Below are 24,586 nucleotides of genomic sequence, written 5' to 3' on the forward strand. Positions count from 1 at the left end.
TGAAATTAAGGCCCGTTCACACAATGAAAACAAATAAGCGCTAAAAAACGGAAAGACTATCTTTATTCTAAAGTAGAGTATCTAACTCTTGCTGTATATGTATATAAAAGACGATCAAATGAAATGACGTTTTTCAAAAAACTATAAACATCAATAATTACATTATTTTTATAGAATATTAACTAGGTAACTAAAAAGCTGTGCGAATATTTCCCTTTCGTAGATCCAAACAAAATTAGTGCTTTTGTAATACAGCTTGGATGATCTAAGTAAGTTTTAGCACCAGCTCAGATATTTAAAAATGGTCCTGTCTAGATTAGTTATAATCTCTGTTTTCAGAAACTCGCATAAAATCTCAGCTTGGCTTTCGATATTACATAAAACTATTCAGCCCATTATTCAGAAAACACATTTTAATTATTCACGATCTCCTGTTTATTTGGTAAAGAAATTTTCATTTCCATTTAAAAATGGATATAAATTGTATCAAATAAATTATAAAATTTAACGGCTCTTAGGATTGCCTGGTAATCAATCTAGATGAACAAAAGTTAAAAACACCATTTGTACAGCAAAAGTTAAAACCTACCTGAATCCCACATTCCGAAACCAATAAAATCTCCATTACGGTCGTAGGGCCACGAGGGATGAACGTAGCCATAATTCGGATCTGAATCGGAATCCGAGCCAGCATCCTCATCGCTTAGAAAACCTGCATCGTATAAGTCGTGTTCGCTTAAATATTCAGAGTCATCATCGGTGTCATCAAAAAGGTCCAGATCATCCGAATCGAAATCCTCATCGGCCTGTATCATGGCATATTCGTTGTTCAAATCGTATTCGTCGGAGGACGTGCACTTAATTTTGATAATATCGTCAGGAACTTTATCAGGATGCTGAAAAATTGTTTATTATTTTAGATATTATAACAAGAGCAATAAAGTATTTTTGTAATCTGCTTCTGTGTTATAGTTTTATGGTATTGATCGCAAAGCATTTAAGCAAATAAATTTTAAATGGTAAAACCCCTTTTTTTAGTTTTCGGGTGATTTTGAAAATCTCCAGATTGAACTGAAACCTTAAATACTAGAAAATATACCAGATTTGAATTGCGCAAGGTCGCGTTGGCCATTTTGGGGGATCGGTAGTGTGGGCTTACTAATACTCAGTCCAAAGGGCAATTTTACAAACAATTAGAAACTATGTGGAGGTATACGATCCTGAATAGCAGCAAATTGGCAGGAAATGCTACATTCTGCAGGCGAATTGCGACGCACAGTCCCAAACTGGGCGCGGAAACCAATCGAAAGGAGGAGAAGGCGAAGGCAAGTGAGAATGAGTCCTTCATGGCCAACATATTCCGGGGGTCTCTGGTCTCCAGTCAAGTGTTCCCCTATCCGGATGTCCTAACCTCGGATCAGAAGGAGCTGACCAACAGCCTGATAGACCCCTTCGAACGCTTCTTCTCCGACGTCAATGACGCCGCGCGGAACGACGCAAATGCCAAGATAGATGACACCACGGCGACGGCTCTGTGGGAACTGGGCGCCTTTGGTATCCAAGTGCCATCGGATTTCGGAGGCTTGGGTCTGAACAACACCCAGTACGGCAGGCTGTGCGCCATTGTGGGTGCCAATGACCTGGGACTGGGCATCACGATTGGCGCCCATCAGAGTATTGGATTCAAGGGTATCCTCCTGTACGGCACCCCGGAGCAAAAGGAAAAGTATCTGCCCAAGGTGGCAGCCGAGCAGGTATACGCAGCCTTTGCCCTTACGGAGCCAAGTTCCGGTTCAGATGCTGGATCCATTCGATGCCGCGCTGTAAAGTCGGCCGATCAGAAATACTACGTCCTAAATGGTTCCAAAATTTGGATTTCCAATGGAGGAATCGCCGAAATCATGACTGTTTTCGCCCAAACCGAGCAGGTGGACCCCAAGACGGGCGAAAAGAAGGATAAGGTAACGGCCTTCATTGTGGAACGGTCATTTGGAGGCGTTACAAATGGTCCGCCGGAGAAGAAAATGGGTATCAAGGCATCGAACACGGCCGAAGTCTATTTCGAGGATGTGAAAATCCCCATCGAAAATGTGCTCGGCAAGGAGGGTGACGGATTTAAGGTGGCCATGAACATATTGAACAACGGCCGGTTCGGAATGGGAGCCACGCTGTCGGGAACAATGAAGAAATGCATAGAACTGGCCACCGACCATGCTAACAATCGGGTGCAGTTCGGGCAGAAGCTGAAGAACTATGGATCCATTCAGGAGAAATTGGCCCAGATGAACATCCTGCAATACGCCACCGAGTCGATGGCGTTCACCATTTCACAAAACATGGACGCTGGCAGCAAGGACTACCACTTGGAAGCCGCGATTTCGAAGATCTATGCCTCGGAGAGCGCCTGGTACGTGTGCGACGAGGCCATTCAAATTCTGGGCGGCATGGGATATATGGTGGACACTGGTCTGGAACGAGTCCTGCGAGACTTGCGAATTTTCCGCATTTTCGAGGGCACAAACGACATTCTCCGGCTGTTCATTGCGCTGACTGGAATCCAATATGCGGGATCCCATCTCAAGGAGCTGCAGCGTGCATTTAAGAATCCCTCCGCCAATTTGGGACTGATTTTCAAGGAAGCCTCAAAGCGTGCAGCCTCCACTGTCGGTCTGGGTGGGACCGATCTAAGTGTCCACGTGGTGGATGAACTATTGCCCTATGCGAAGAAAACGGCCCATTGCATTGATCTTTTTGGTCAATCGGTGGAAGAGCTATTGCTGCGATACAACAAAAATATAGTAAACGAGCAAATTTTGCTAACACGACTGGCGAACGCGGCCATTGATATATACTCTATGGTTGTGACGCAATCACGATCATCCCGCGCTGTCACTCTTAATCTCCCAACTGCACAGCACGAGCTCAACATGACAAAGGCCCTGACCATTCAGGCCTCTGATCGAGTGATTAAGAATCTGCAGGCTGCCACATCCAGGCATCACAGGGCTCTTAATGAGAAAATTTCGACAATTGCCCTAACTACTCTGGAAAATGGCGGTGTAAATACGACTGGTGTCTTAGATCAAAATTAGTAAATTACATTTTATACGAATTTAAAGCCTTTGATTGTTCCCTTAAATATGAATGCAAATAAAGTCTTGTAAATAATGAAACACTACGCCATAAACTAAAGATCGATCATTTGTTAAAATGTTGAACGTTATCAGTATTCATTATCTCTAATCCCTTATAGAGTATAAATGTTCCAGTAAGTGAGCAATATATAAGTTTGTATGGTCAAATGGAGAATACTTCTAAGGACAAACTTGAGTTCTCTACCATTTACCCTTTAACTTCAAATTTTCTATAAGATATCCCTACAAATATAAAATAGTTTGGGACACTTACCTCCTTGAAGAGCTTCTCGAGGTTTAAGCCCAACGGGATCCACAGCTGGATGGGTAACTTGCGCTTGAGCTTCATGTTGGCAATTTCCTCACGCACCTTGTCCACGATGCCCAGCACCAGTTTCTCGCTAGGCGCGATGTAATCCTCCAGCGCCACGTAGCTTAGATTATGGCAGACACTGAAAAAGCGCAGGATCAAAGTGTCCGGTACAGTCATCGAGTGCCGGAGGGTGAACTTCTCCAACGTGTGCAGACTACATAGATCGTCCAGCAAATGGTCTGTCTGCATACGGGATAAGGTGAGAGTACGTAATCCGACCAGCTTGGCAACGTCAATAATCATTTCCCTGGTCAGGGGGACGTGACCAAAAATCTCAAGTCTCTCCAACTGCTCCGCTTTGTGCTGCGCCAGCTGCTGGAAGAGCTCCTTGCGAAAATGGTCGCGCACAGGCGTGGTGGTGAAGACATACAGTCGCTTCAGGCTGGGCAATTGGGCAACAAACTCGTACTCCACGCCTTCTTCGATGGAAAATGACAGGCTCTCAAGCTGGGTACAGGACTTTTCGTTTACTATGGTTTCGTAGATCTTAAGACACGACAGGTTTATGTTCACTATACTGAGCTCCTTAAGCTGCGGAAAGGATTCGCATGATCTGGAAAGGTAATAGCCCTCAAAGTAACTGCACTTGTTTAGCGACAATGATTCGATGGTGGCCGGCAGCTTGACCAGGTTTTTGCCTTCCAATGGATTTCCATCAAGATTGAGAGTCTTTAAGCTACGCAGATTTCGCAGGGCCATGAGATTGCTATCGGAGACATTCGACATGATCAGATGGAGCGTCTCCAGCTTGGGCATCTTTCCGAATACCTTGTGCATGTTGCGCGAGGACATGGGACTGTTGAACAGCTCCATTGTTTGGATATTGCTGCAACTGACGGCCAAGAAGTCGCACAGGCGCTGCTCGTGAACCGTGGGCATGGTGCCCTCCACCTTCTGTACATGGCAACCGGACAGCTCGAAGAAGTCGCGTATATCCCAGACGGTCATGCCATCGAACTGGCCCAAGCTCACCTCCTTGTGCAGCCTGGCGGTGGCCATCTGGTAGACCGCTCTGAAGCGCAGGCAAGTCCTGGCAAAGTGTATCTGATCGGAGAGTGTGAGGCACTTCAGCACATGCTCCAAACAGTGATCGTTTAGGCGCATGATTGCCGGCGGCGCTTTGACCTTGTCGTTGGGTAGTAGCATCGCCGGCCCATAGGCATCCGGCTGGTGCCAGCTGTCACTGGCCTGCACCTGGAACTTGTGACCCTTCAGGTGGTGAATCCGGCTGTGCAGAGCCCTGGCAAAGGAGTAAGGATAAACGGTTAGAGCTTGGAGTTTGAAGGGCCAGAACGTACTTGGCTGCATCTCGTTTCTCGGCATAGAAGACGTAGCCTGTCAGTAGACTGGGTTTGTGCTTGCGTCCGCCTCGTCCGCGTGGCTGGTAGATCTGCATGCGCAGCACACGCCCGTAGATCCCAAAGTGCTTCCTCAAATCGTTCTGGGTGAGCTGCAGGAGAGGATCAACAGGGGATAAGTGGCGCGTGTTAGGGGCTGAGCGCCAGGAGGACCTACCCCCGGGGGAACCTTGTAAAAATAGAGCTTCTGCACGGGGATGTGGTCCTCGGTGTAGGCAACCGAGTCCTTAAAGTAGTAGTTCTGATGGGCTGCAATAAAACGCAGTAAGTTCATTGTTATATTTAGTCGAAACCATGTGCATTTCTCGGACAGCCAAGTGCACTGGGTGCAATTAGCACACGCCACTGGTTTACTTACACGGATTACTGACGAAATGAGACATATTCGATGCTGCTATCCTGCTGCGCTGATTCCTAATTTGAAATTGGATTTGTAATAAAGAATCTGACATTCATTTCAAGCGCCAAGATTAGTAAGACCGCAGGCAGTGCGCCAAAAAATACCAGACCTCTTGATATACCGAAATATACCACCACTGAACTATTTGAAATGACATTTTTGCGGGGGCTTGTGTCAAATGTGTTATCCTGCAGGACGTTCGGTGCATGATGCTCGTAATAATACAAATGGATCCCCAAAACAATAAATATTTTGACTGTTTTAAGATACGATAACCGTGCAATACAACGAAACCTGTTTTAAATTCGTATTTCATTTCTACTAAATTATAATTTGAATTTGATTTAAATTTGTATTTTACCACCGATTTAATTAAATTTATGGTATAAAAACTCAATCCAATTTCTTACTATAGAACGTTCCAAGGAGTTTTTACTTTTTAGTTTCCAAAATAAAATATATTATACATCAGTGAGGCTGTATGCTATATGTACATCCTCCAAAAATTCCCTAATTTTTGTCTACCCAACCACACAATCATCAAATAAATAATACCAAGTAAGCTGACTGAACTACAAATTTCTAATAGAGTTTCAAAAATTCTTTGTTGTTAAATACGGACCAAAATCTAAGTAAGCTGTGACCACGTAAATGTTACTTCGTTGTAAATTCTCCGTGCTGTAACTCTTTTTTTTTATTCGAAATATTTTAGAAAAAGTCTATATAAATATATGATTGAAATTTAACTGTGTAGGGAGACATCTTATATATATATTCTAGATTCTAGGTTCGTCGAAAATTATGTTACAGGTAGAAGAAAGCATTTGCGAACCCATAAAGTATGTACATATATTCTTGATCAGGATCCCTATATAAGTCATGCGGAAAACTGGCTCCAACAGTTTTAATTTTAGAATTCAAATTGTACCAGATAAGTATTGCATATCAATTGACCCCAACAAAAATGTTGCCACTCCTGCAAGCCGCTCAAAATCGTTCGTATGAACCCTAATATCTCGGAGAGTATAAAAGCTAGTTTGAATTAAGCTGTAGATTCTAGAGATTCATGCGCAGGTTCAAAGCCCACAAACCGCCCAAAGCTGTGGCTCCCACATACTTCTCGAAGGAAAAAATGTTGTGTTTAAATTTTTAACAAGCCGGTAATATAATTTTAAAAAAGGTAGAAAGGTTGCCAAAAACGACAAATAAATATGTATATTTTGGTTTTAAAGAAACCAGCAATAATTGAGATTTAAGAACAACGCATACATACAAACGGTCTAGCTTTTAATAATTTTGGTGGGTTTTTCGGATCTTGCCTTCAAGGTCATATCGTTATCAGTTGCCTAAAATATAGAAAATGTCGTATTTCATCAGTGACCCCAGTGAGTTAAGCATTCAAAATAAGAGTCGTTATCTCGTGTGCTTATTGAACCAAAAGTATGTTTAAAAACTCAAAACTTCATAAGTTTTGTAAGCCCAAAACCTACTTTTAGTGAACGAGAAAACGGGACTTAGTGTACCAAATTCGTAATATTTAAACTACTTAAGTGTCTAATTGATAATACTCCATTTCCATGTGCAGTGGAACGAAACTACTACTTCGAGGACCTTATTGCCTACACAGAGGATAACATTAAAGTGAGGAAAATATGTTGGTGCGATGCCCCTACCCAGGTAGTCTTTGCTTTCCCCATGGACAAGAATCTCGTGCCTAATCCTTGGTTTTCCTTAGATTCAGGAAAGATTTTTCTGCGCCTACTTTGGGCAATTTGGACGCATACTTGAAGTGCACATACTTAGGCCCGGAAATGAGTTGCAAATTTTTCAAAGTGGTCATGTGATCTACGCCGAAGCAACGGATGCAGCCAGGCAAGTGTGACTCATTTCATTATCACAACCTAAAGTCCCTTCTTCTCCCAATCCAATCGTAGAGCCCTGCGTGCCAGTGACTATAGTGTGTTCACTGTACAGGCCAGCGACAGTTGGGAGCAACCTGATGCCTATGGGACTCCCGAGCAACTGACGTTCTTCCAAGAAACATCGCTCTTCTCGATTCTCAATGATGACTGCCTGAGGCAAATCGTGCTAGAACTAGGATTGCAAGATCAAGTGCGCTTCGCCAGAACCTGTCCTCGTTTCAGGGCGGTCTTAGAGAGAACCCCCGCCAGGCTGCACTCTTCAGTGGATTTGGGTGAATTCCGGAACATGACCGCATGGGAAATGCGTGAGTTTTTCCAAATGTTCGGGACACGGGTGCAGGACTTTCATGGGAGATTTGAAACGGATCATATGGAGCGGTTGGCTGAATTCATAAGAGATTATTGTGTCAATTTAAAGTCCATGCAAGTATTGTGCAGCCCCCAAATCGGTCTTTATATGCACACCATATTCTCCAAAGGATACCAGCTGGAGGAGTTGATGCTACATAACTCCCAAATAGCCGACGAACCGCTCTTGGATCTCCAAAATCTCGTTCACTTGAAGAAGTTGAACTTGAGCTGGAACTTACTAACGGGTCGCACTTTGGATAGACTACCCAACTCCATCGAGGTGTTGGGGCTCAACGGATGCCGGGGCCTGGAAACCCGATACCTTCCAGGCATTTGCAGTAACTTACCCAATCTAAAGGAGCTGAACATACAGAACATTAATACATCGCCTAAGAAAGTTTTTCGCACCATGGCGGTTGAGAACTCTTGTCCTTCGCTGGAGATGCTAAGAGTGTCGGCCCACCCATGGACCACCTATGACTATGTGCCTAGTCTGCCTCAACTAAAGCACCTGTCCATCTACAGTGATGTTACAAATGACATACAGTTCACGGATAGGTTGTGTATAAACCTTATCGGTGGGCTGGTACAGCACAAGTCCACTCAGCTGGAGCAGCTGGAAATGTTTGGTTTCGTGTCAGTACCCATGCGACAACTTGGGCAAATTGCCAGGCTCAAAGGTCTTCGCGTCCTTATAATGCCCAATACGGATTTTCCCAACGTTTGGCTGCCGACTTTTGAAAATCTTAATCAATTGGAAAGGATCTGCTTTAGGCGCTCAAGCGCCATTGACGACATGATACTATATCTGTTCTGCTTATGTTCCAAGCTGAACTATCTGCGGTTGGAGGAATGCACCCAGATTGACATCAATCTGGTAAGAAGAATCGCGAACAGAGTCCGGCAGGAGATCGCCAGAAACGTGAATCAGAGGAGGCTACCCATCGAACTCTGGTTATCTATGAAGGACGAGCAAATTAATGCGCTCAAATTGGCAGTAAGTATTCTTTACTTTTGGAGACTAAATATACCCTGCTAATTATGTACTTACTTAACTCACAATTAAATTCTAGAATCCTGGAGTTGTGGCTGAAGATATCATTCAAATAAAGTGCACAGATCACCAAAACTTGCGCCACGATACTGGGATAGAACTATTCGAGCAGTGATGATGATCGCATTCTATGTGTTTTCGCCTTTTTGATTTAATAGCTGCCAATATATTGTATTTACCCATTATATTTTATATGCAATCAATTAAATAATAGCTACCAATATATTGTATTTACCCATTATATTTTATATGCAATCAATTAAATATTTTTTATGTAAAACTAAAGGAAGAAAACTTTTTTGTTCTGAAGAAACTAAGATCGCGCTTAAAAAAGTTTCGAGGAGTGTTGTTCGATTTAAGATAGCTATCTTGAGACCCTCTGCCAAACTTATTTAGTTAAATTTATACGACAAACCCAAAAGCGCAATTAACATATATCACTTTGTTTTTCATTTTGATCATATATTTGTAATTTTTTAAATATAGTTTGTGTTTTAAAAATTCGCTTCTAGTACAACTTTTTGTTTCTTTGCTGAAAACCTAAAAATCATCGTTGTTTACTTTGTAATTGTTGTATTGTACCTTTTCATCAATATTTTGCTTTTAATTTTCAGCTATTAAGCGCTAGTCTCGCATTGGTGTTTAGAGTTTTGTCTTAAATTTAACGAGCAACATTCAATTAATTGACATTCCAAAATTGCACGAAAAAATGTTGTAACTTAATACTTGCACCAGGAAGGAGTAAATACATTTGATAATAATTAGCTTAAACTGGAAACGCCTTCGCTGAATATATTGATAATAGGATTAAAAATCTCTTAAACATGTGAATAATTATAGGATATATAGGTAATATGAATTTTGCTTGTTAACAAAGATCAAGACAAACATAACACAAATATAATACTTTGTCGAGTGCAGAGAAGCTTAATTAAACAGCACTTTCTCTTTAGATATGCGATAAGTTTTAACAATTATAGTGTTGACAATTTCATAGATTTATAAATATAACTTGACGGCTATTCAGGCAGCAGAGGATGTATATTTGATTACACTATGCGAGCGTGACCTGTGCAGGTGAGAAGCGTAGCTGTTTTGGGCAAGGATCAGGGTTTGAGGATCAACGAGGCCTAAACTACAATGCGTTTTTCAACAACACGCCCATGTATGTATATGCCTTGTATATATTTATGTATGTATATTCTAATAAATTATTGTACTCTCTTGCTAGTGCCAAATGCCAGTTTGGCCGCATCTTTTATCATTGTCCAATTGCCTTTCCTTCTCTCCATGATGTCCTTTCTCTAAACGTATGAGTATTGCCGTACTTGGAGTATTTTTCGTGAGATTATTGATTGATTAATTATTGCTGAACGAGTTGCTGGATGGCTTAGAGGGTTACGTCGTGCTCTTCGTCGAGCATTTCGACAAAAGCCCGTGGCACCAGACCCTTCATTAGGCCCTGTTTCCCATACATATAGTCCTCATTCACCGGCGAACATTCGGTGACGAAGATTACCTGCAACAATCGATAAGTTATTAATAATTGCTATTTGTATCAATACTTTCCAAACCCGGTTTTCAGATCTGAATGACTCACCTCGTTTGCACTCAAATTGAGCTCGGTGTGATCCTTGGCATCGTAGGAGCAGAGGACGCGTGCCCGCTGCATTTGATCGGTGCTGACGTGCACGGGCTGATTGGGCTTGTGGCCGGGACCAACCGCGTTGGCGGCAATGTTGTTGCCAGGACCACGGGCCGCAGCTCCGGACGATGCGTTGGACTTGCTGGCACCGGCCTCGTTCACGTCGAGCGGAATGTATGGTGTGGGGCCTCCCAAGCTGATGAAAGATGCAGAGTTTAATGAGTTTTTGATTCGGCTCGATTGCGAGACTCTAAATGGAGGGATGAGCTGCTGAAACCTGACCTTTACAAACTACGAATGACGGATAACAACAACCTATCTATTACGTATAATTAATGTTAATGTTAACTGGCAAAGAGATCCGATTCAATTGTGAGGGGGTCACCAAACAAGACCCCTAAACTGTGGAGACTGCCGTCGTATCGAACTCTATGTGAAAGTCTCCCAGCAGGTTCGTTAACGACTTGTCCAGATCGGGATCTGGATCGCTATCTAGGGCTAGGCCCACTAAGGAATCGGAATCACAGGAATGCATCGACACAGAGCTGGGAGGCCCACCATCAACGTCTTCGCTATTGATGCGCAGGCGTGGCTTGGGATGCTGCATTCTGTAAGACCACAAACAGATAACATAACGCACAGTGAGATGACCAGAAGGGAGCACACGGTATACATCAGGGATGGGGCCTGGTTGTTTGTGGTGCAAGGACGGATTCTTATAGTGCCTATTTGAGAGTCACTCACACAGCCATCCTCTATCGTCATCACCATCAACTTACTTGGCCAGCTCACGCTGCAGCTGCTCCATGACATCGCCGCACTGCTTGTAGTAGCGCACCTGCGTCTGGATAAAGGCGTGCAAGTGGCGCAGGTGCGAGGCCTGCGAGGTGCTGATCCCGTCCAGCAGCAGCTTGGTGATCTCCGACTGCCGGTCGAACTCGGCCTGGGCCACCCGCAAGTCGCGCTCCGCCTGGGGAAACAATTGGAATTAGTAATCCGCATATTGATTAAACATAAATCTAAAGCTCGGTCAAGGTTTCGATACCTGTTCCAAGACGGCCTCTGGCGAGATGCCATCTTTCTGTACAATCCAAGCAGCAGAGGGCAAAAAAAGACCGTGAGTAAGAAGGCCATTACGAAATCGATCCCCCCCAGAATCCCACCACCCATTCACTTACCGATTGCTGGCCCAGCATGCTGCGCGCCTTCTTCACCCGGTTCTTGCAGGCGTCGAGGTCCAGACGCTTGGTCTCCAGGATGCCGCGCTCCTTGCCGATCGTCTTCATCTCGCCGTCGAGGAACTTGCGCAGCGGCTGTGTGAAGCAAATACCCGAGGTGGCTATAAAGTCGTGCTCGCACTGGCCCAGCTTCTGCTCCGCCTGGCCAGCCTTGATTAGCGCCTGACCGTAGGGCAGATCCTGACCGAAATCCCCGCCAGCCTCGATCATGTCCAGGGCCAGGTGCTCCAGGTTGCTCAACCGCTTAGGCTTCGACTTCTCGATCTTCTCGAAGATGAAGTCCTCCACCCGGTTCTGGGGATTGGGTATCAGCACCGACTCTGTGTCCCGCACAATCTTCTCCGTCCAGGTCTTGGTCACATCCGCCCGCTCGGCGAGATTCTGGAAGTGCAAATCGTACTCGGTGCGTTCTGTGGTGCCCAGTTTCTCCTCCGTAAGCTGGAAAATCATTAAGAACCAAGGCGATTCGGTGAAAAGGGCAAAGAGTCAACGAAAGTGCTTGAGCTCGGGTTGACCCACCCCACTCCTCCCCCGCAAGACCAGGCCCCACACCATCCCCAGCCGCATTTTCAGCCCACCCAAAATCATTGATTTGTTCACCTGCACCACTCGCGATATCGTGCTGCCCGCCTCCTTCACCAGGTTCTTCATGTTGAAATTCGGCAGATTTATGTTCATTTTGGCCTAGGAATTCGCCAATAGGTGTTGGATATAGATAAAATTTTAAATTAATCTTCAGCTTCTCTGCAGTCCAATTTGTTTGTATTTATCCTATCCTATCCAATTTGCACTTTCCTAGTATGACCAGACGGTGAAGCGTTATGGTAAGGCCCTAAGATAATATACCAAGAATTGGACAAATATACCAAAATGTTGCAACAGGACCTACGTTCTTTTTGGAAATACTAGTTGGATTTTGGAAATTATTTTGTCTTTCGAAAACATTTTGAAACCGCAATCCTTCTTTTTGTCGAAATTCTTTAAATTAGTTGTCAGATTATAAAAAAAAAATAAAATTCAGGAATCTAAAACAAGAACCCAAGATTCATACAGATTGCTTTAAAACTGAGACTAGTTTCCGTAGAAAAGGACGAAATATCAAGAACATATATAAACCTGGGTTCAAAAATGTCTGCTTTACCGCTCTGCAAACTTCTGAATAGGAACAATACGTGCATTTATATATACATATATCTTTTGAAATCCGCAGACATTTATTTTTATAAACAAGCTTTTGAATTCCGACACAAAGTTCCTGAGCAGGAATTTACCTTTGGCACTTTTTGCAAAAGATTTTATATTCTCTCAAAGTTTCCAAAGTCGTCCTGATAGAAAATATATATATTACAGAATAGCAAACCTAATTGATATGAATACTTTTAAATTTAAATGCTGGTACAATGGGTATCTTGAAATATTTTATTGCAAACTTAGACTACACTTAAAGACTTAGGATACTGCTGACACAAGCTAAGATTAACTAGTGTATCTGCTTCCAGAAGCCGCCGCAGTGGCAGTGAAGCCACTTGCTAAACCACGCCTTTAGGGCCGACGTCTTGGCCACCTTGTTGGCATTATTAACGAAGACGAATCCGCAGCGGGCGCACCTTCGGATAGTGCTGGGTCGGGCGCCCAACTGGAGGTTGCTCACACCATCCTTCACCGAGCGGGCGAATACCACCTCCTCCGTTTCCATGTCCTGCAGACAAGATGGTTCCACCAGCGAGGTGAACTGCAGCTGACCCGACTTGACGGCCGCGAATCCTTGGGCACTCAGCAGCGTGGTGGGATTGAACTTTGTGGGCTGGGGAATCAGCAATTGCTTGGACAGCAGACTGCATTCGTCCAGCAGCATTTCGTCCGGCTCCGCGGGATTCTGAGCCAAGCGAGTCAGCAGACGAAACAGGATCACCAGCACATCGATGTTGTCCATCGTCTTGGTATAGACGGGTAAACACTGGGTGTTCAGCAGACCCCAGATGCGGATCATAACGAGAAGCTCGCGCAGACTGCTAATGGCCACGATGTCCCGGCTAATATCGTAGCTGGGCCGCTTCCCGGATAGCTTGCTCTTCATCACTTCCTCGGGCAGGCGATGCAGCATGTTGAGGGCCAGGTCGGTGACCCACTGGATCAGTTGCTGCAGACTCTGCAGCATTACCGGCTCCACAGTAAAGTCCTTGGCATCTAGGTTAAGCATCACGGTGTCCACATCCGGTATGGATTCGGCCAGCTTTATAGCCAAGTTATCGGCGGGTCCTTTGTCCTGAAAGCCCAGATCAGAGGGTCGAAGAAGACTCTTGAATGTTGTGGATATGGCGTGTAGGATGATCAAATTATCGAACTCCTGCTGCTGCACGCGGCACAGATTGGATTTGAGCGCCAGAAAGTTGGCATAGTAGTAGTGGCGCACATACGAAGGTTGGCGCGTAAAATTGTCCGTTAGCTTCTCGACAAGTGCCTCCAAGTTTCCAAGATTAAGGAGCAGCACATCGCTGGCATCGCAGCCAGTGACGATGCAATACTCCAGCAGCAGCAAACCCGATCCCGCTTGCTTGAGGAGAGGTGCCTGCATGGCGTGCAATTGCGCATGGCTATCGAAGATCAGGAGCATTTGGCTGGTGGGCGTCAAGTCGCCGCTGACAAAATGTACCCCTCCACTGGCGTCTGATACCTTTTCGAATTGTGTGTGATTGAGCTGCTTTAGCGAGTTGGGTTCCAACACTTGGACACTGTTGTCCTGGAGAATGGCGTACACCTGGCAGCTGTCCGGCGCGGAGACCGATAGTCTGGTTATGCTGATGTCAGCCAAAGATGCATTTAGTTGCACCTTGCCCACCTGTTCCCAGCTTTCCGATTGCACGAACTCGTTTGGCTTGCTGTTGGCCCCTCCTCCACCCTGGAGCAGTGCGTGGACACTCTGGTGGCGGCGTGTCAACGTCCATTGCTCCAGTTGGCTTCCACCTCCATTCGGACAGGCGTAGGCTATGAAGATCACCTCCTCGCTGGCCACACGTGTCCATTTCAGGTGACTAATCCGCCTTCCGTCAAGTGGTCCCAAGAATATGCTGGCCTGCGATTCGGACTTGATGACCAGATGCTGCTCTAGACCCAGTTCGCCCTCCAGGGAGAGGAAAATCCTGAAGCACTGCACCAACTGTTGCTGCCAGCCGCAGCTGAAGGCCACACTCAGGGCTCCCGATGGACTCGGCGTCATGCTGCAGTGCTCGATGAAGCTGCGCGAGATGCCAATACTGTAGAGCGTGGGCGTCAGCTCGACGATCTCGTGGGCAGGGCCTTCTACTCCTCCTCCTCCGCCGGCGGATGTCTTTTGGAGCACGGGTAGACTAAAGGCGGCCAGCAGACCAGAGGAAGTGAGCAGCACGCAGCCCTCGCTGGGCACACCACCGAATCCGCTGAGAGTGGGTTTCTGCTGCTCCATCCGCTCGAACTTCTCCGCGTAGTAGGTGTGATCCTTCTTCTGCGGATTGAAGATCACCCCCTTGCCGTTGTGGAAGAACAGCGCCTCGATGATGTCCTCGCTGGGCACGGTGGCGTGGAACTGCAGGTGCCACAGGTTAATGGACTGGTTCCTCGTCTGCCAAATCTCCACGCGACCGCCAACATAGCCGAGCAGCAGTTGCTCCCCATTGGGACTCCACTGGAGCACGCTGATCATGGACTTGGAGGAGCACACCTTGTAGTACTCCCAGGGCGTCACAATGTCGCAGACGTACACATGGCTGTTGCTGGCGCCCACACCCAATCCAGCTCCTGGCAGGGATCCTTCGCCGGCATCTCCTCCGTGCACCTCCTCCCTGCTCTGCAGGGCGCTGAACGCCACGATATTTCGCGCGGAGACGGAGCAGAGGACATTCTTGTGCGGGAAAACACTGTCCTTGCCGAACTCCTTGCCCTCGACTTTGTACAAAATAGTCATTTTAGCAGCGTAAACAAAAACCAAAGCGGACTATTATTGTTTTCAGGCGGCGACGCTTCCAACACTGATGTTAAGTCTTTTGGAAACTTTCCAACACTAGAGGGGATATTAATTTCGTGTTCACACAGCATTTTCAAAGATATTATTTTTAAAACTGGTTAAGAAATTATTTTAATTTATATTATTTAAGTAAAGTTAATCAAAGCATAAGGTAAAAAGCGAATAAATATTCTGTCGTATTTTAGAAGAGAAAATATGTTTTTAAATTAAGTAGAGAATTTATTTGCGACTCTTTTTTACATAGTACTTAATATGCTACCTTTAACCAACAGATATTATTTTAAATGATTAAATATCCAATGAAGTAAATATTAAATATATGTGGTTTAGTGGGAATACACAATTTAGGTATGAAGTTATTTCATCAGTCTGAATAAGTCAGCCTAACAGCACAATCAACGAATGGTCACACTGGCACTTACCAATTTTTGTTTTGTTTACATCTGACTTGACTGATCTGGTTTTAATAATTAATTATTCCCATGTTTATGGTCGACTCGGTGCCGCAGGTGTTTTGATTTGTGCTCTCAAAAACTGGTGAGTAAAGTTCTCGTCCACCGCGCTTATCGATCGAGTTCGACAGCCGCCAAACAAAAAGCGGCCCGCAAACCGGCTTTTTCCGCCTGTCGACACCTTGTGTTTGAAGCGAACTTACTCACAGTTTATTGAACTCTGAGGCAGCGTACATTAACTTAGGGCAATAAATACACACACGTCTTACGGACTAACTAATTATGATATAGAGTATCGCTCCCTGAGCGACTACACCAGGTTGGCGTAGCGCAGTCCCTTGACCAGACTTCCGCTGAAGCTGTCCTCGTCTGTAAACCGGATTCCGTCCGCCTGGCAGGACTGCAGGCTGCATGGATACTCGGCGCCGTAGGCACCAGTGTCCCAGCGTAACTGCAGCTCGTAGGTCAACTCCGGATTCAGCACGCAGGACTCCTCGCGCCGCCAGCCAAGATGCAGATCACAGTTGTACTTGGTGCTCTGGCCCTGGACGACATGGCTCCACACGGGCTCACTGGCCGGACCCTCGCTCTCGGCGGGCACCTCACACAGGTCCAGGCGCAGCGATTCTCGGTACTCCAGCTGCTGGACGTGACCCAAACGGTTGGGGGTCAGCCGGCTGTTCAACACCAGTCCCATCAGTGAGATAAATCTGGAGCACTTCAGGCGCAGGCGAAAGACCGGAGACTCGGAATCCACTGTGAAGGGCCGACAGGCCTTGTAGTAGCAGCGTTCCACCGAAACCACAGGAGCTAGAGCTGGTGATTTCAAATCATTGACAGCCGCAGCCACGGGCCAATCGCTTGGTTCACCACCCAAGTCGTGAACCACCAGATCCGCATCACTGGGACCTAGGCCCAACTGCTCACACTCCTGGCGCGTCCACTCGTAAACGTACCAGATGAGCAGCTTGTGCGGCTCCTTGCAGGCCGCTATAATGGCCTTCACGCACTCCTTGGACACATGGACATAGTGCTCCTTCAGGTGGCTCATGTACTGTCCATTATTGACACAGCAACGCATAAAGAAGTTCATGCACACCTCCAGCAGGCTGTCCAGGCCCATGCAGACACTCAGCTCCAGAGCGGGCAGGATGTTGGCGAAGCGCAGCTTGCGGGGGATGGCCATCAGCGTGTCGGCGATCAGCTCCTCCAGCAGATACTTCTCTGCCGCATAGTACAGCTCAATGCAGGCCACCAGTTCCAGGCCATTGTAGTCCACCACGCCAGTGTAGATGTACTCCACCAGCACCTTAAAGATGGCGGAACTAATGTCGTGGATTTCGATTTCCGGCTCTGGCTCGTTGTTTTGCATTGGACCAAAGAACATGGCCTCGAAAACAGGACTGGCGGAGCTGAGGATTAGCTTGTGACACTTCACCTGCTCCTCGCACACATGGAACACACAATCCGTGTACTTGGCTCCATGGAGCAGCTGGCCATAACGCCTGCCCAGAACGCTGCCCACGCTGGCCTGCTCTTTGCGATCCACCGCCGAGATGCTCATCTGCGAAAGGGGCAGAGAAAGGTGGTTAATATTAATGAGCCATTTGATAACCAGTTTCTAATTGGCGCGTGTCATGAGGGCCCATTAATCATTCGAAATATAGTAGAAACTATTTCGACATGGGGAATAGAAAGCGAGACGAGTGGGATAAAGATTCGAAAGAATATGCTGACTCTCATTTGAAAGAAACAGAAACCTGTTTGCTGAAACTTTGTTTGACCGCAAACTAGAGATTAGGGCTAAAAAGGAAAGGCACGAAAAAAGTTTTACCCAAAATATTCCTATATATCTTATATACCTAGTCTTAAAGTTTATGACTCAAGAGGCGCCAGGAAACTAAAACATTAGTGCCATGTCATTTGATATTTTCTAATACAAATTTGCACACTTTCAATTCCGCTTGCCATTTCATGGTACTTCAATATAGGGGCGTGTGCCTAAGATCCGTAAAATATTAAAAGTCCGATAACGAAATCCCCCTTGAAAATATTATCTGTAAAGTCAAGGGGGTTCGTGCGCGTTAAATAAACGTGACGTAACTTGAATTGAATAATATCAATTACCCCGCATTTATTAGATTTCCTTAGTCATGGCCAAGATCGCATGCTTACCGCATGCAAATATATAATAAACAGACATATAGGTATATAGGTAATCAAACACATGCCAGGTTTTTTGTTTATCAATAAGCCGAAATAATACTACGGCAAGCCAGTTTGCCAGCCAGCTATTTATTTATCTATTGCCGGCTCGGGTTCTGTATTTGTTTTTTCCAGGGGGTAATTTAAAACCGGTTCTAAGTGTTTTTACAGATTTCATTTGGACAAGTGTGGATTAGGCTAAGGTGACTTTAAAGGGGGCCTTATATAGTCAGTGAGCAGCACTTGTCATTCTTATCAAGTATATTACTTATGGTTAGCTAAAACAGAGGTTACTATATGCCCCCTAATAGCAAATTAATGACAAACTATATAGCCCTCAATAATAGCAAAATGATAAGCCTAACAAACTAAGTAAAGGGTACCATTTGTAAACAGCGGGCTCGTCTCGAAGACGAAATGATCGTGCTAATCACCAGGTCCCTGCTTTTCAAAACCTCAAGCTGAGCTCATGCAAATATTTATCTTTTTAATGCACAGTCAGTCAATAATCTGGAAATCTGCTGCGCACTTTGTTTGCTAATTTCAAATCGCGCGATTCCGTTGCGTAAAATTTACCTAACCAAGGTGGTGAAGGGTTCGCCTACGACCTTAAAACTAATTAATGGCTTTTTAGAACATTGTAAAAGTATGCGATTTAAGTGGACATTTCCAAGACGAAAACACACCTTTTGGCACTGTGACAAATTCGTTTCCAAGCAAACACACGAACGCTTCGTAACAAAAGCGTTCTATATGGTAAAACTTTTGTGGTATACGAATATTGAGTTCGGGGAAATTAAAAGTGAATTTCACGCGCCCTCACGGCGAATCTAATTGAGTGATCGTCGCGTCGTCGCCTGAACTTGACCGATATCGCGTCTTTATGCGCCGGAGGACCCAGCTGTTACACGATCGGAGGGAGAACTTGAGCGAGAACCAGACCAGAATAACGACAACCGTCGAGCGCAACGCGCCACCTTCAACTGATCTTACTTGGCATGGGGAATCGTTCTCCAAGCGATTTCAGGTCTCTTCTTTTCTGGCCTCTCGCGATCTCTCAGTTTTTCGCCGAGTTCTCAGGGCTCTTGACTCTTTTTTCGTCCAAGTGTATGATTCTTCTTCGGATTTGGTAGCCCGTTTCTTCCCGTTTCCTTTTGTCCTGAAAAGTTCCCATATGGCGTTGCCGAATACTTTTGGCCAGTTTTAGATAGGGCTCTCGTTTCATCTCATCCATAGAATCCCATATGTGTTTCTCTGAAACTAATCTATTGGCATTCACCACATCCAGATAGTTGAGACCGACTAGGCCCACTTCTCGAATTCGCTGGGCGAGCAGGAAGTTGAAAAATGCATTTGTAGAGCCCAACTGTTCCAGTTCGTGAAGCTGAAAGTTCCTTATGGTGCTGCTGCTAAATCTAACATGGGATTTAGTTTTAGATGTCTGAAGTTCCGGAGAAGACGTGGGTGCGGGTGCTGAGTCTTCACCAAAGCCATTGTCCTCATGGTCGCCGAAGTAGGAGCACCAGAACTCGAACGTCTTCTCCCAGATCCAGTCCATTCCGGGGCACAACTAATTTTGAAGTATGAGGCAGAGCAAAGGGACTGGTATCTCCATAATGGCTGCTCTTCCCACCTTGGCGGAGATTACAAATTAAGCGTCTGCCAGCGATTGATGGCCAACCTTGAACCCTTTCAATAGACTCTTCTTCAGTTCAGCGCGGGAAGCCAAGCACACCAAAGTTATTTCTGTAGATCCCAGTCGCTCTTATACTCTACGCACTTCGCGGGGTACATCTTTCTTTTGACTATGACGACATAAAATAACAATGTTTTTGCGATAATAGCATAGTAATCTAATCAGCTTTAATCATGGTCGAATTAAATTTTATAATTTTAGAAAATTATCAACGGCGATCTAAAAAGATAGGAATACAACATCAATTGCTTACGCTCTGAAAGTTTTGTATAAACTAATGAAAACACCTGTAATCAGAATTATAAACAAATTATAAGGATAAAATCCATTATTTAAAAGATCACTTTTTTGGAAAATAAATTAAAAATCCAAAAGGATATAAAATTAGTAATAAAGTAAAGTAGAAAATTATAATAGATATATATGAAATGGTGTCCATAGAGTCATTACCTATTTGGTTATAGACCTAAGCCGATTTAGATTAAACTAAAAATCACGATGTCAAGAATAGTATACCTAGTTACTCATGTATAAATCTGCGATTATGATCAATTAGGGGTATCTTGAAATACCTGAAATCTTTAACAAGCAAAAATCAACTCGAAAGCAATTAAAATTGTATAATAGATAAGTAGGCTTTGTACAACTTTCCTCATATTCTAATGTCATGATTTTTAATCATTCTAATCATCAGCTAATAGTTATACGACTTAGTTTGTAAGTAGATTCATATTTTTTCTACTTAGGAATAAAATGAATAGGGTTTTCACAAACTAGTTTAATAAAGAGTAAAAATGCTTCGTATTGAAATAATTACCTGAGCTGCTTTGAGTTTGGCTTTGGCATGTGGCTGGCCAAACAGGTAATGGCGCAGTGGCCACTGGAGGCTGGGCCCTCACGCACATTTCCCCCAGATACACACACATGTTGCTTCTTTTGTTGTTTGGCAAGCCCCTTTACCATGGCCTTAACACTAACATCTTCTGCCTTTTGCCTTTGCAGCTCCCTGTGATGCACCTGCCGCCTGGACAACTGAAAGTCGTGCTCATTCTGGCCCTGCTGCAGGAGCTGCAGGTGAAGCCGCAAAGGGACCTGTTCCAGGGCCTCTTCGAGAAGGATCTGCAACTGTGTCCCGATTGCTTTTCTGGACAGCGCGAGCAGTGCGAGGAGATATTCCAGAAAATCGCAGAACCCTCGGACTGGAGCAGACTTTTGAAAGCCATCTCCTTGCTCGTCGATCGACGGACGATTTACTTTCTAGAGCTAAAGGAGGATCATAAGGAAACCAAAGTAGTGGCAAAAAGAAAGGACATTCATGTACAGAAACATGAAGCAGAAATCGCGGAAAAGGAATTCCTTGAGCTTGAGGAGCGACCTGGTGGCTTCCATCTTTGCCGAACTTCTTTAAGTAAACCCCGATTTGTTGATTACTTGTCGCGGCGTGGCCATGCCTCCGCCAGTACCTGGTTCTACATGATGCACTATGTTAGCCCGCTGCTAATGCAGGAATTGTATTTGCTCGAATTTCCAGTGCCCAAGACATGGGCAACCTGTGGTCTTACCCATTTTCAATCCTACGCAGGACGTACTTTAATGCATTATGCTGACGCGGAGGAAAATCTTCGCCTGGAGCTGTCTCGCCAGTTGCTCCAACTATCCCTTAAGCTGACCTTTGGCTTTTCGGACTTTCGCATCTACTTAACCGATTTCACGGCTGATAATTTAGCCTATGACGAAGACAGCAAGAAGGTGGTTCTCATTGATTTGGACTCCTTGGTGCTGGTGGACGCTGCCTCAACTTCTGGACAGGCACAGAAATATGAGCCGCTGCCTGGCGAGGGATTCACCTTCAATGTTTCGGCATTCTGCTCCGGTCAGCAGCTGGATGCGAATGTCTACCAGGCGTGCCTTCTCCTAAGGGATGTCCTGCTCAAGACTATAGACAACGAAAGACTTCAACTGCTCTTGGAGCAGTGCGTTGCCTGCCAAGATGACCTCTGTGATATGCGCTTTCAGCAAGCTTACGACTTGATAAAACTGCTAGAAAGTTAGAATTGGAGCCAAGGATTAGAGATCCACTAGTAGTTAATCGTTTATAATCATAAAACACATCGATTACACTCAATTTAATATCTAGATGAACGTCGAACGCCGAACTTTGAAGGATTTGGGAGGAGGGCTAGCAGCGGCAGTCTGCTATCCGGATAACTTAGGACTAGGACGGGCGTCGGTTCAGGGCTTAGATAATATCACGTGGCACACTTAGGAAGTGTATGGAATTGGACACATGGTGTGTGATGTCCGTCAGTGTCTCCTTGTGCACGCCCCCGAACAGGATCAGCTCGCCGTTGCCGGCAATGAGGCTTGAAAGGATTAACCGATCAGGAGCGCCCTTAAGCACGCCGAAGTTCTTGTATTCCACCCAGTCGAGAGCGGGCTCACTGCTGTCCAGAATGCTGGAGATGTCGCACACGAACAGGGATTGCACATTGCAGCGCAGTCGCTTGGGAGAGGGGGCGCGCAGTGGTTGTGGTTCCACTTGGGCAGCGGCGGGTGCACTGCGTCGCGAGTTCCGTATGGCGTTCATCTTCTCCTCCATGCGTCGGATGCGCTCGTTGTGATCCCGTGAGGCACTTCGCGATCGAGTGGGCACATTAAAGGCGGCCATACGAAAGGGATCCTGTTGGAAAGTATTAATATTTAATAGGACTTTTGGGTGAGCACGTTTAATTACTCACCTCGTATAGTTCATCGAAGCGTTTGGGCAGCCTAGGCTCATTATCACGACACCTTAGGGCCAGGTTCCTTTGCAGCCGCTGGGCGGCATCCACATCGCCGTCGGCGGGAGATGGAGGAGCATTTGGTCGCACTGGCGGGGATGGGGGAGATGCAGCAGGAGCTGGAGCTGGCGGGGCATGGAGATCACTCAATCTTCCCGATCGTGGCTGGTAGTTATTATTATTGTTTACATTGCTGTTGTGCAGAAACTGTTGGGCTTGCTGCATATGCTGGTTGAGTATTGCTCTTCGGTTGGCCAAATATTGCTCCTGGGGGCCCAGAGCAGCTGCTGCCCCTCCCACTCCAGGACGGATGTTTCCACCGCGATTCTGTCCAGGACCACCCATCCCTCCGCCCAATCGACGCTCCGGCATTGGTATTCGGTGTCCCCTAGGGGGTAGATTTTGAAGAGGATTCGGCGGCGGTGGTCCACGACCTCCTACGACCGGGACCCTGCTCTGCTTCATCATCTGGAAGTCCTGCGGCATGTTGGGCGAAGGTCCCACAACCACAAGATAGTTGTTAACCTTGCAGCCGGGATTGCACCACATGTGGACGGCTCCGAAGCGCTTGTTGCGCACATTAAGCGATTTCCAGCACCATACATCCCTGGTCATGTCCAGCAGCCAGGCATCGGTGTACACCCGATTGGCGCCACCACATCCGCCCACGACCAGCAGATGGTTCCTGCCCAGCTCCACCTGGATTTGTCCGTATCGCGGACTGGGTCGCGTGTTGCCCACGAAGAGCGGCTGCCACCAGCGTTGCTCCGGCAGATCCAGCACCCACGTATCGTTCGAGTTCACGTTGACATCGTCCTTGATCTGGTAGCCACCAAAGATGACCATCCGATCGCCGTGCACCGTGGCCGAGTGCCCAGCCATGGGTGGCGGGCAGGATAGGGAGTTGCGCAGCAGCCATCGGTTCTTGCCCAGATCGTAGTAGTGCAGCTCGTCGAACAGACACCATGGCTGGTACGGCGGATGCAGCGAAGGGTAGCGCCAGCCGCCGAAGAGCACCAGCTGATCCCGCCACGCCACCATGGAGGCACTACCCTTGGGCGAGGGATAGGTCCCTGTGGCCACTGGCCGCGCCCAGCGCATGTGTGTCAAATCGAAGCGCCAGAGATCGTTGAAGGTGGTATCCGAGGACGAACCTCCACCAAACACGTACATGGAGTTATCGTGCCGCACAGCCGAGTGGGCAAAACGTCCGGCGATGAAGGACAGGGGTGCTCCGGCACCGCCATTGACCGTCTGCTGGGAGAACACCTCCCAGCGCAGTCGAAAGTCGTTGAGGCCCTTCTCCAGGTTCAACTTGGAGCGGCGCACGAGATCTAGGGGGGATTACAAGTTAATTAAAGAGTGTTATGACCTCCAATACTGAATACCCACTCTTCACAATGGCACGCCATCGCTTACACACCAAGCTGCAGTGCTCCAGGTCGCCGTAGGGCGGCAGGTAGGTAAAGATGAACTCCAGTATCTCGTCGGGAAGGACATTCAGATTCACGGCGGCCAAGGTCGCCTCGCAATTCTCATTTTCGCCGTCGACCTTGTGGCTGCACGCGTCCATCCTTTATGATGTCCTTGCTGCCTGTGCCTCCTGCCTTCCTGGCGTTCGTGGTGTCCCTCACCCTTAGATGCTGCACCACAGAGGCAGCAAATGGCAGCGAAAGATCTTGGGTCGCGTAACCGTGGACTAAGACACTCTTCTGGCCCGATCTTCTGATGATTTTTGCCTTTTTTGAGGAAACTAAAATAAATTATAAACAGTGCGATAGTATGACCGCGCGTGGAGTCACGAAAGATACTAGACTCCGAAAAATATACCAGAATAAGAAGTACTACTCACATAATATACCTTTGTTATAACCTTTAAAATATTTGATTCGTTTAATGAGTTTTTATTGGTTTTTTATATATAAATATAGGAATTAAAACCAAGTTTACATGATCAACAAATGTAGAAAATATTTTA

At 46.1% G+C, this 24,586-nt stretch overlaps 8 protein-coding genes across 21 annotated transcripts; 3 read left to right on the forward strand and 5 right to left on the reverse strand.

Moving 5' to 3' along the window:
• Positions 1-398: 398 nt before the first annotated feature.
• On the reverse strand, positions 399-5,339 carry LOC119550386. The gene is made up of 6 exons (XM_037859037.1): positions 5,224-5,339; positions 5,023-5,114; positions 4,806-4,957; positions 3,409-4,747; positions 590-896; positions 399-536 (listed from the first exon to the last, which is right to left on the reverse strand). Exons 1-6 carry the CDS (start codon positions 5,315-5,317, stop codon positions 532-534), a joined length of 1,989 nt encoding a protein of 662 aa, XP_037714965.1. The 5' UTR covers positions 5,318-5,339; the 3' UTR covers positions 399-531.
• On the forward strand, positions 1,167-3,187 carry LOC119550387 (very long-chain specific acyl-CoA dehydrogenase, mitochondrial). Its single transcript, XM_037859038.1, has one exon. It carries the CDS (start codon positions 1,203-1,205, stop codon positions 3,090-3,092), a length of 1,890 nt encoding a protein of 629 aa, XP_037714966.1. The 5' UTR covers positions 1,167-1,202; the 3' UTR covers positions 3,093-3,187.
• A 499-nt stretch (positions 5,340-5,838) lies between the features above and the next one.
• Positions 5,839-8,822, forward strand: LOC119550698. 4 transcript variants are annotated; one of them, XM_037859567.1, is made up of 5 exons: positions 5,839-5,897; positions 6,851-6,942; positions 7,001-7,137; positions 7,200-8,535; positions 8,612-8,822. In XM_037859567.1, coding segments are annotated over exons 1-5 (1,662 nt in total). In that variant the 5' UTR covers positions 5,839-5,896; the 3' UTR covers positions 8,708-8,822. The 4 variants fall into 4 exon arrangements, with proteins under 4 accessions (XP_037715495.1, XP_037715494.1, XP_037715493.1 ...); XM_037859566.1 differs by lacking the exon at positions 5,839-5,897 and adding an exon at positions 5,958-6,104; XM_037859565.1 differs by lacking the exon at positions 5,839-5,897 and adding an exon at positions 6,143-6,650.
• A 215-nt stretch (positions 8,823-9,037) lies between these two features.
• LOC119550699 (endophilin-B1) lies at positions 9,038-12,277 on the reverse strand. 6 transcript variants are annotated; one of them, XM_037859568.1, is made up of 6 exons: positions 12,076-12,277; positions 11,416-11,913; positions 11,283-11,318; positions 11,017-11,207; positions 10,193-10,433; positions 9,038-10,111 (listed from the first exon to the last, which is right to left on the reverse strand). In XM_037859568.1, exons 1-6 carry the CDS (start codon positions 12,151-12,153, stop codon positions 9,983-9,985), a joined length of 1,173 nt encoding a protein of 390 aa, XP_037715496.1. In that variant the 5' UTR covers positions 12,154-12,277; the 3' UTR covers positions 9,038-9,982. The 6 variants fall into 6 exon arrangements, with proteins under 6 accessions (XP_037715496.1, XP_037715500.1, XP_037715497.1 ...); XM_037859572.1 differs by lacking the exon at positions 10,193-10,433 and adding an exon at positions 10,641-10,845; XM_037859569.1 differs by lacking the exon at positions 11,283-11,318.
• Positions 12,278-12,739: 462 nt separating this feature from the next.
• Positions 12,740-15,468, reverse strand: LOC119551593 (mediator of RNA polymerase II transcription subunit 16). Its single transcript, XM_037860994.1, has one exon. The coding sequence runs from the start codon at positions 15,413-15,415 to the stop codon at positions 12,956-12,958; it is 2,460 nt and encodes an 819-aa protein (XP_037716922.1). The 5' UTR covers positions 15,416-15,468; the 3' UTR covers positions 12,740-12,955.
• A 410-nt stretch (positions 15,469-15,878) lies between these two features.
• On the forward strand, positions 15,879-21,918 carry LOC119549680. 4 transcript variants are annotated; one of them, XM_037857888.1, is made up of 2 exons: positions 15,879-16,012; positions 20,831-21,918. In XM_037857888.1, exon 2 carries the CDS (start codon positions 20,840-20,842, stop codon positions 21,878-21,880), a length of 1,041 nt encoding a protein of 346 aa, XP_037713816.1. In that variant the 5' UTR covers positions 15,879-16,012; positions 20,831-20,839; the 3' UTR covers positions 21,881-21,918. The 4 variants fall into 4 exon arrangements, with proteins under 4 accessions (XP_037713816.1, XP_037713814.1, XP_037713817.1 ...); XM_037857886.1 differs by lacking the exon at positions 15,879-16,012 and adding an exon at positions 18,990-19,159; XM_037857889.1 differs by lacking the exon at positions 15,879-16,012 and adding an exon at positions 20,527-20,545.
• On the reverse strand, positions 16,115-19,269 carry LOC119549679. Of its 2 annotated transcripts, none has more exons than XM_037857885.1 (2): positions 19,126-19,269; positions 16,115-17,491 (listed from the first exon to the last, which is right to left on the reverse strand). In XM_037857885.1, exon 2 carries the CDS (start codon positions 17,489-17,491, stop codon positions 16,238-16,240), a length of 1,254 nt encoding a protein of 417 aa, XP_037713813.1. In that variant the 5' UTR covers positions 19,126-19,269; the 3' UTR covers positions 16,115-16,237. The 2 variants fall into 2 exon arrangements, with proteins under 2 accessions (XP_037713813.1, XP_037713811.1); XM_037857883.1 differs by lacking the exon at positions 19,126-19,269 and adding an exon at positions 18,819-18,954.
• LOC119549678 (F-box only protein 42) lies at positions 21,896-24,586 on the reverse strand. 2 transcript variants are annotated; one of them, XM_037857881.1, is made up of 4 exons: positions 24,461-24,586; positions 24,001-24,347; positions 22,567-23,942; positions 21,896-22,508 (listed from the first exon to the last, which is right to left on the reverse strand). In XM_037857881.1, exons 2-4 carry the CDS (start codon positions 24,179-24,181, stop codon positions 22,068-22,070), a joined length of 1,998 nt encoding a protein of 665 aa, XP_037713809.1. In that variant the 5' UTR covers positions 24,182-24,347; positions 24,461-24,586; the 3' UTR covers positions 21,896-22,067. The 2 variants fall into 2 exon arrangements, with proteins under 2 accessions (XP_037713809.1, XP_037713810.1); XM_037857882.1 differs by having other exon boundaries at positions 24,001-24,361; positions 24,461-24,569.

Source organism: Drosophila subpulchrella, chromosome 2R (genome assembly GCF_014743375.2).
Source record: "Drosophila subpulchrella strain 33 F10 #4 breed RU33 chromosome 2R, RU_Dsub_v1.1 Primary Assembly, whole genome shotgun sequence".
Classification (NCBI taxonomy): domain Eukaryota; kingdom Metazoa; phylum Arthropoda; class Insecta; order Diptera; family Drosophilidae; genus Drosophila; species Drosophila subpulchrella.

Coding starts and splice junctions, on each gene's coding strand:
- LOC119550387 (XM_037859038.1), top strand. CDS start 1,203: ATGTGGAGGTATACGATCCTGAATAGCAGCAAATTGGCAGGAAATGCT.
- LOC119550386 (XM_037859037.1), bottom strand. CDS start 5,317: ATGTCAGATTCTTTATTACAAATCCAATTTCAAATTAGGAATCAGCGC. Junction 4,748..4,805: donor GAGAAACGAGATGCAGCCAA/GTACGTTCTGGC, acceptor CTCCTTTGCCAG/GGCTCTGCACAGCCGGATTC. Junction 897..3,408: donor TCGAGAAGCTCTTCAAGGAG/GTAAGTGTCCCA, acceptor ACAATTTTTCAG/CATCCTGATAAAGTTCCTGA.
- LOC119550698 (XM_037859564.1), top strand. CDS start 6,230: ATGTTGCCACTCCTGCAAGCCGCTCAAAATC. Junction 6,943..7,000: donor GGTGCGATGCCCCTACCCAG/GTAGTCTTTGCT, acceptor GGTTTTCCTTAG/ATTCAGGAAAGATTTTTCTG. Junction 7,138..7,199: donor GAAGCAACGGATGCAGCCAG/GCAAGTGTGACT, acceptor ATCCAATCGTAG/AGCCCTGCGTGCCAGTGACT.
- LOC119550699 (XM_037859568.1), bottom strand. CDS start 12,153: ATGAACATAAATCTGCCGAATTTCAACATGAAGAACCTGGTGAAGGAG. Junction 11,914..12,075: donor CGATATCGCGAGTGGTGCAG/GTGAACAAATCA, acceptor ATGATTTTCCAG/CTTACGGAGGAGAAACTGGG. Junction 11,208..11,282: donor CAGAGGCCGTCTTGGAACAG/GTATCGAAACCT, acceptor TTGTTTCCCCAG/GCGGAGCGCGACTTGCGGGT.
- LOC119551593 (XM_037860994.1), bottom strand. CDS start 15,415: ATGACTATTTTGTACAAAGTCGAGGGCAAGGAGTTCGGCAAGGACAGT.
- LOC119549679 (XM_037857885.1), bottom strand. CDS start 17,491: ATGAGCATCTCGGCGGTGGATCGCAAAGAGCAGGCCAGCGTGGGCAGC.
- LOC119549680 (XM_037857886.1), top strand. CDS start 19,016: ATGCGCCGGAGGACCCAGCTGTTACACGATCGGAGGGAGAACTTGAGC. Junction 19,160..20,830: donor CGTTCTCCAAGCGATTTCAG/GTCTCTTCTTTT, acceptor TTGCCTTTGCAG/CTCCCTGTGATGCACCTGCC.
- LOC119549678 (XM_037857881.1), bottom strand. CDS start 24,181: ATGGACGCGTGCAGCCACAAGGTCGACGGCGAAAATGAGAATTGCGAG. Junction 23,943..24,000: donor ATGGCGTGCCATTGTGAAGA/GTGGGTATTCAG, acceptor AATCCCCCCTAG/ATCTCGTGCGCCGCTCCAAG. Junction 22,509..22,566: donor GCTTCGATGAACTATACGAG/GTGAGTAATTAA, acceptor ACTTTCCAACAG/GATCCCTTTCGTATGGCCGC.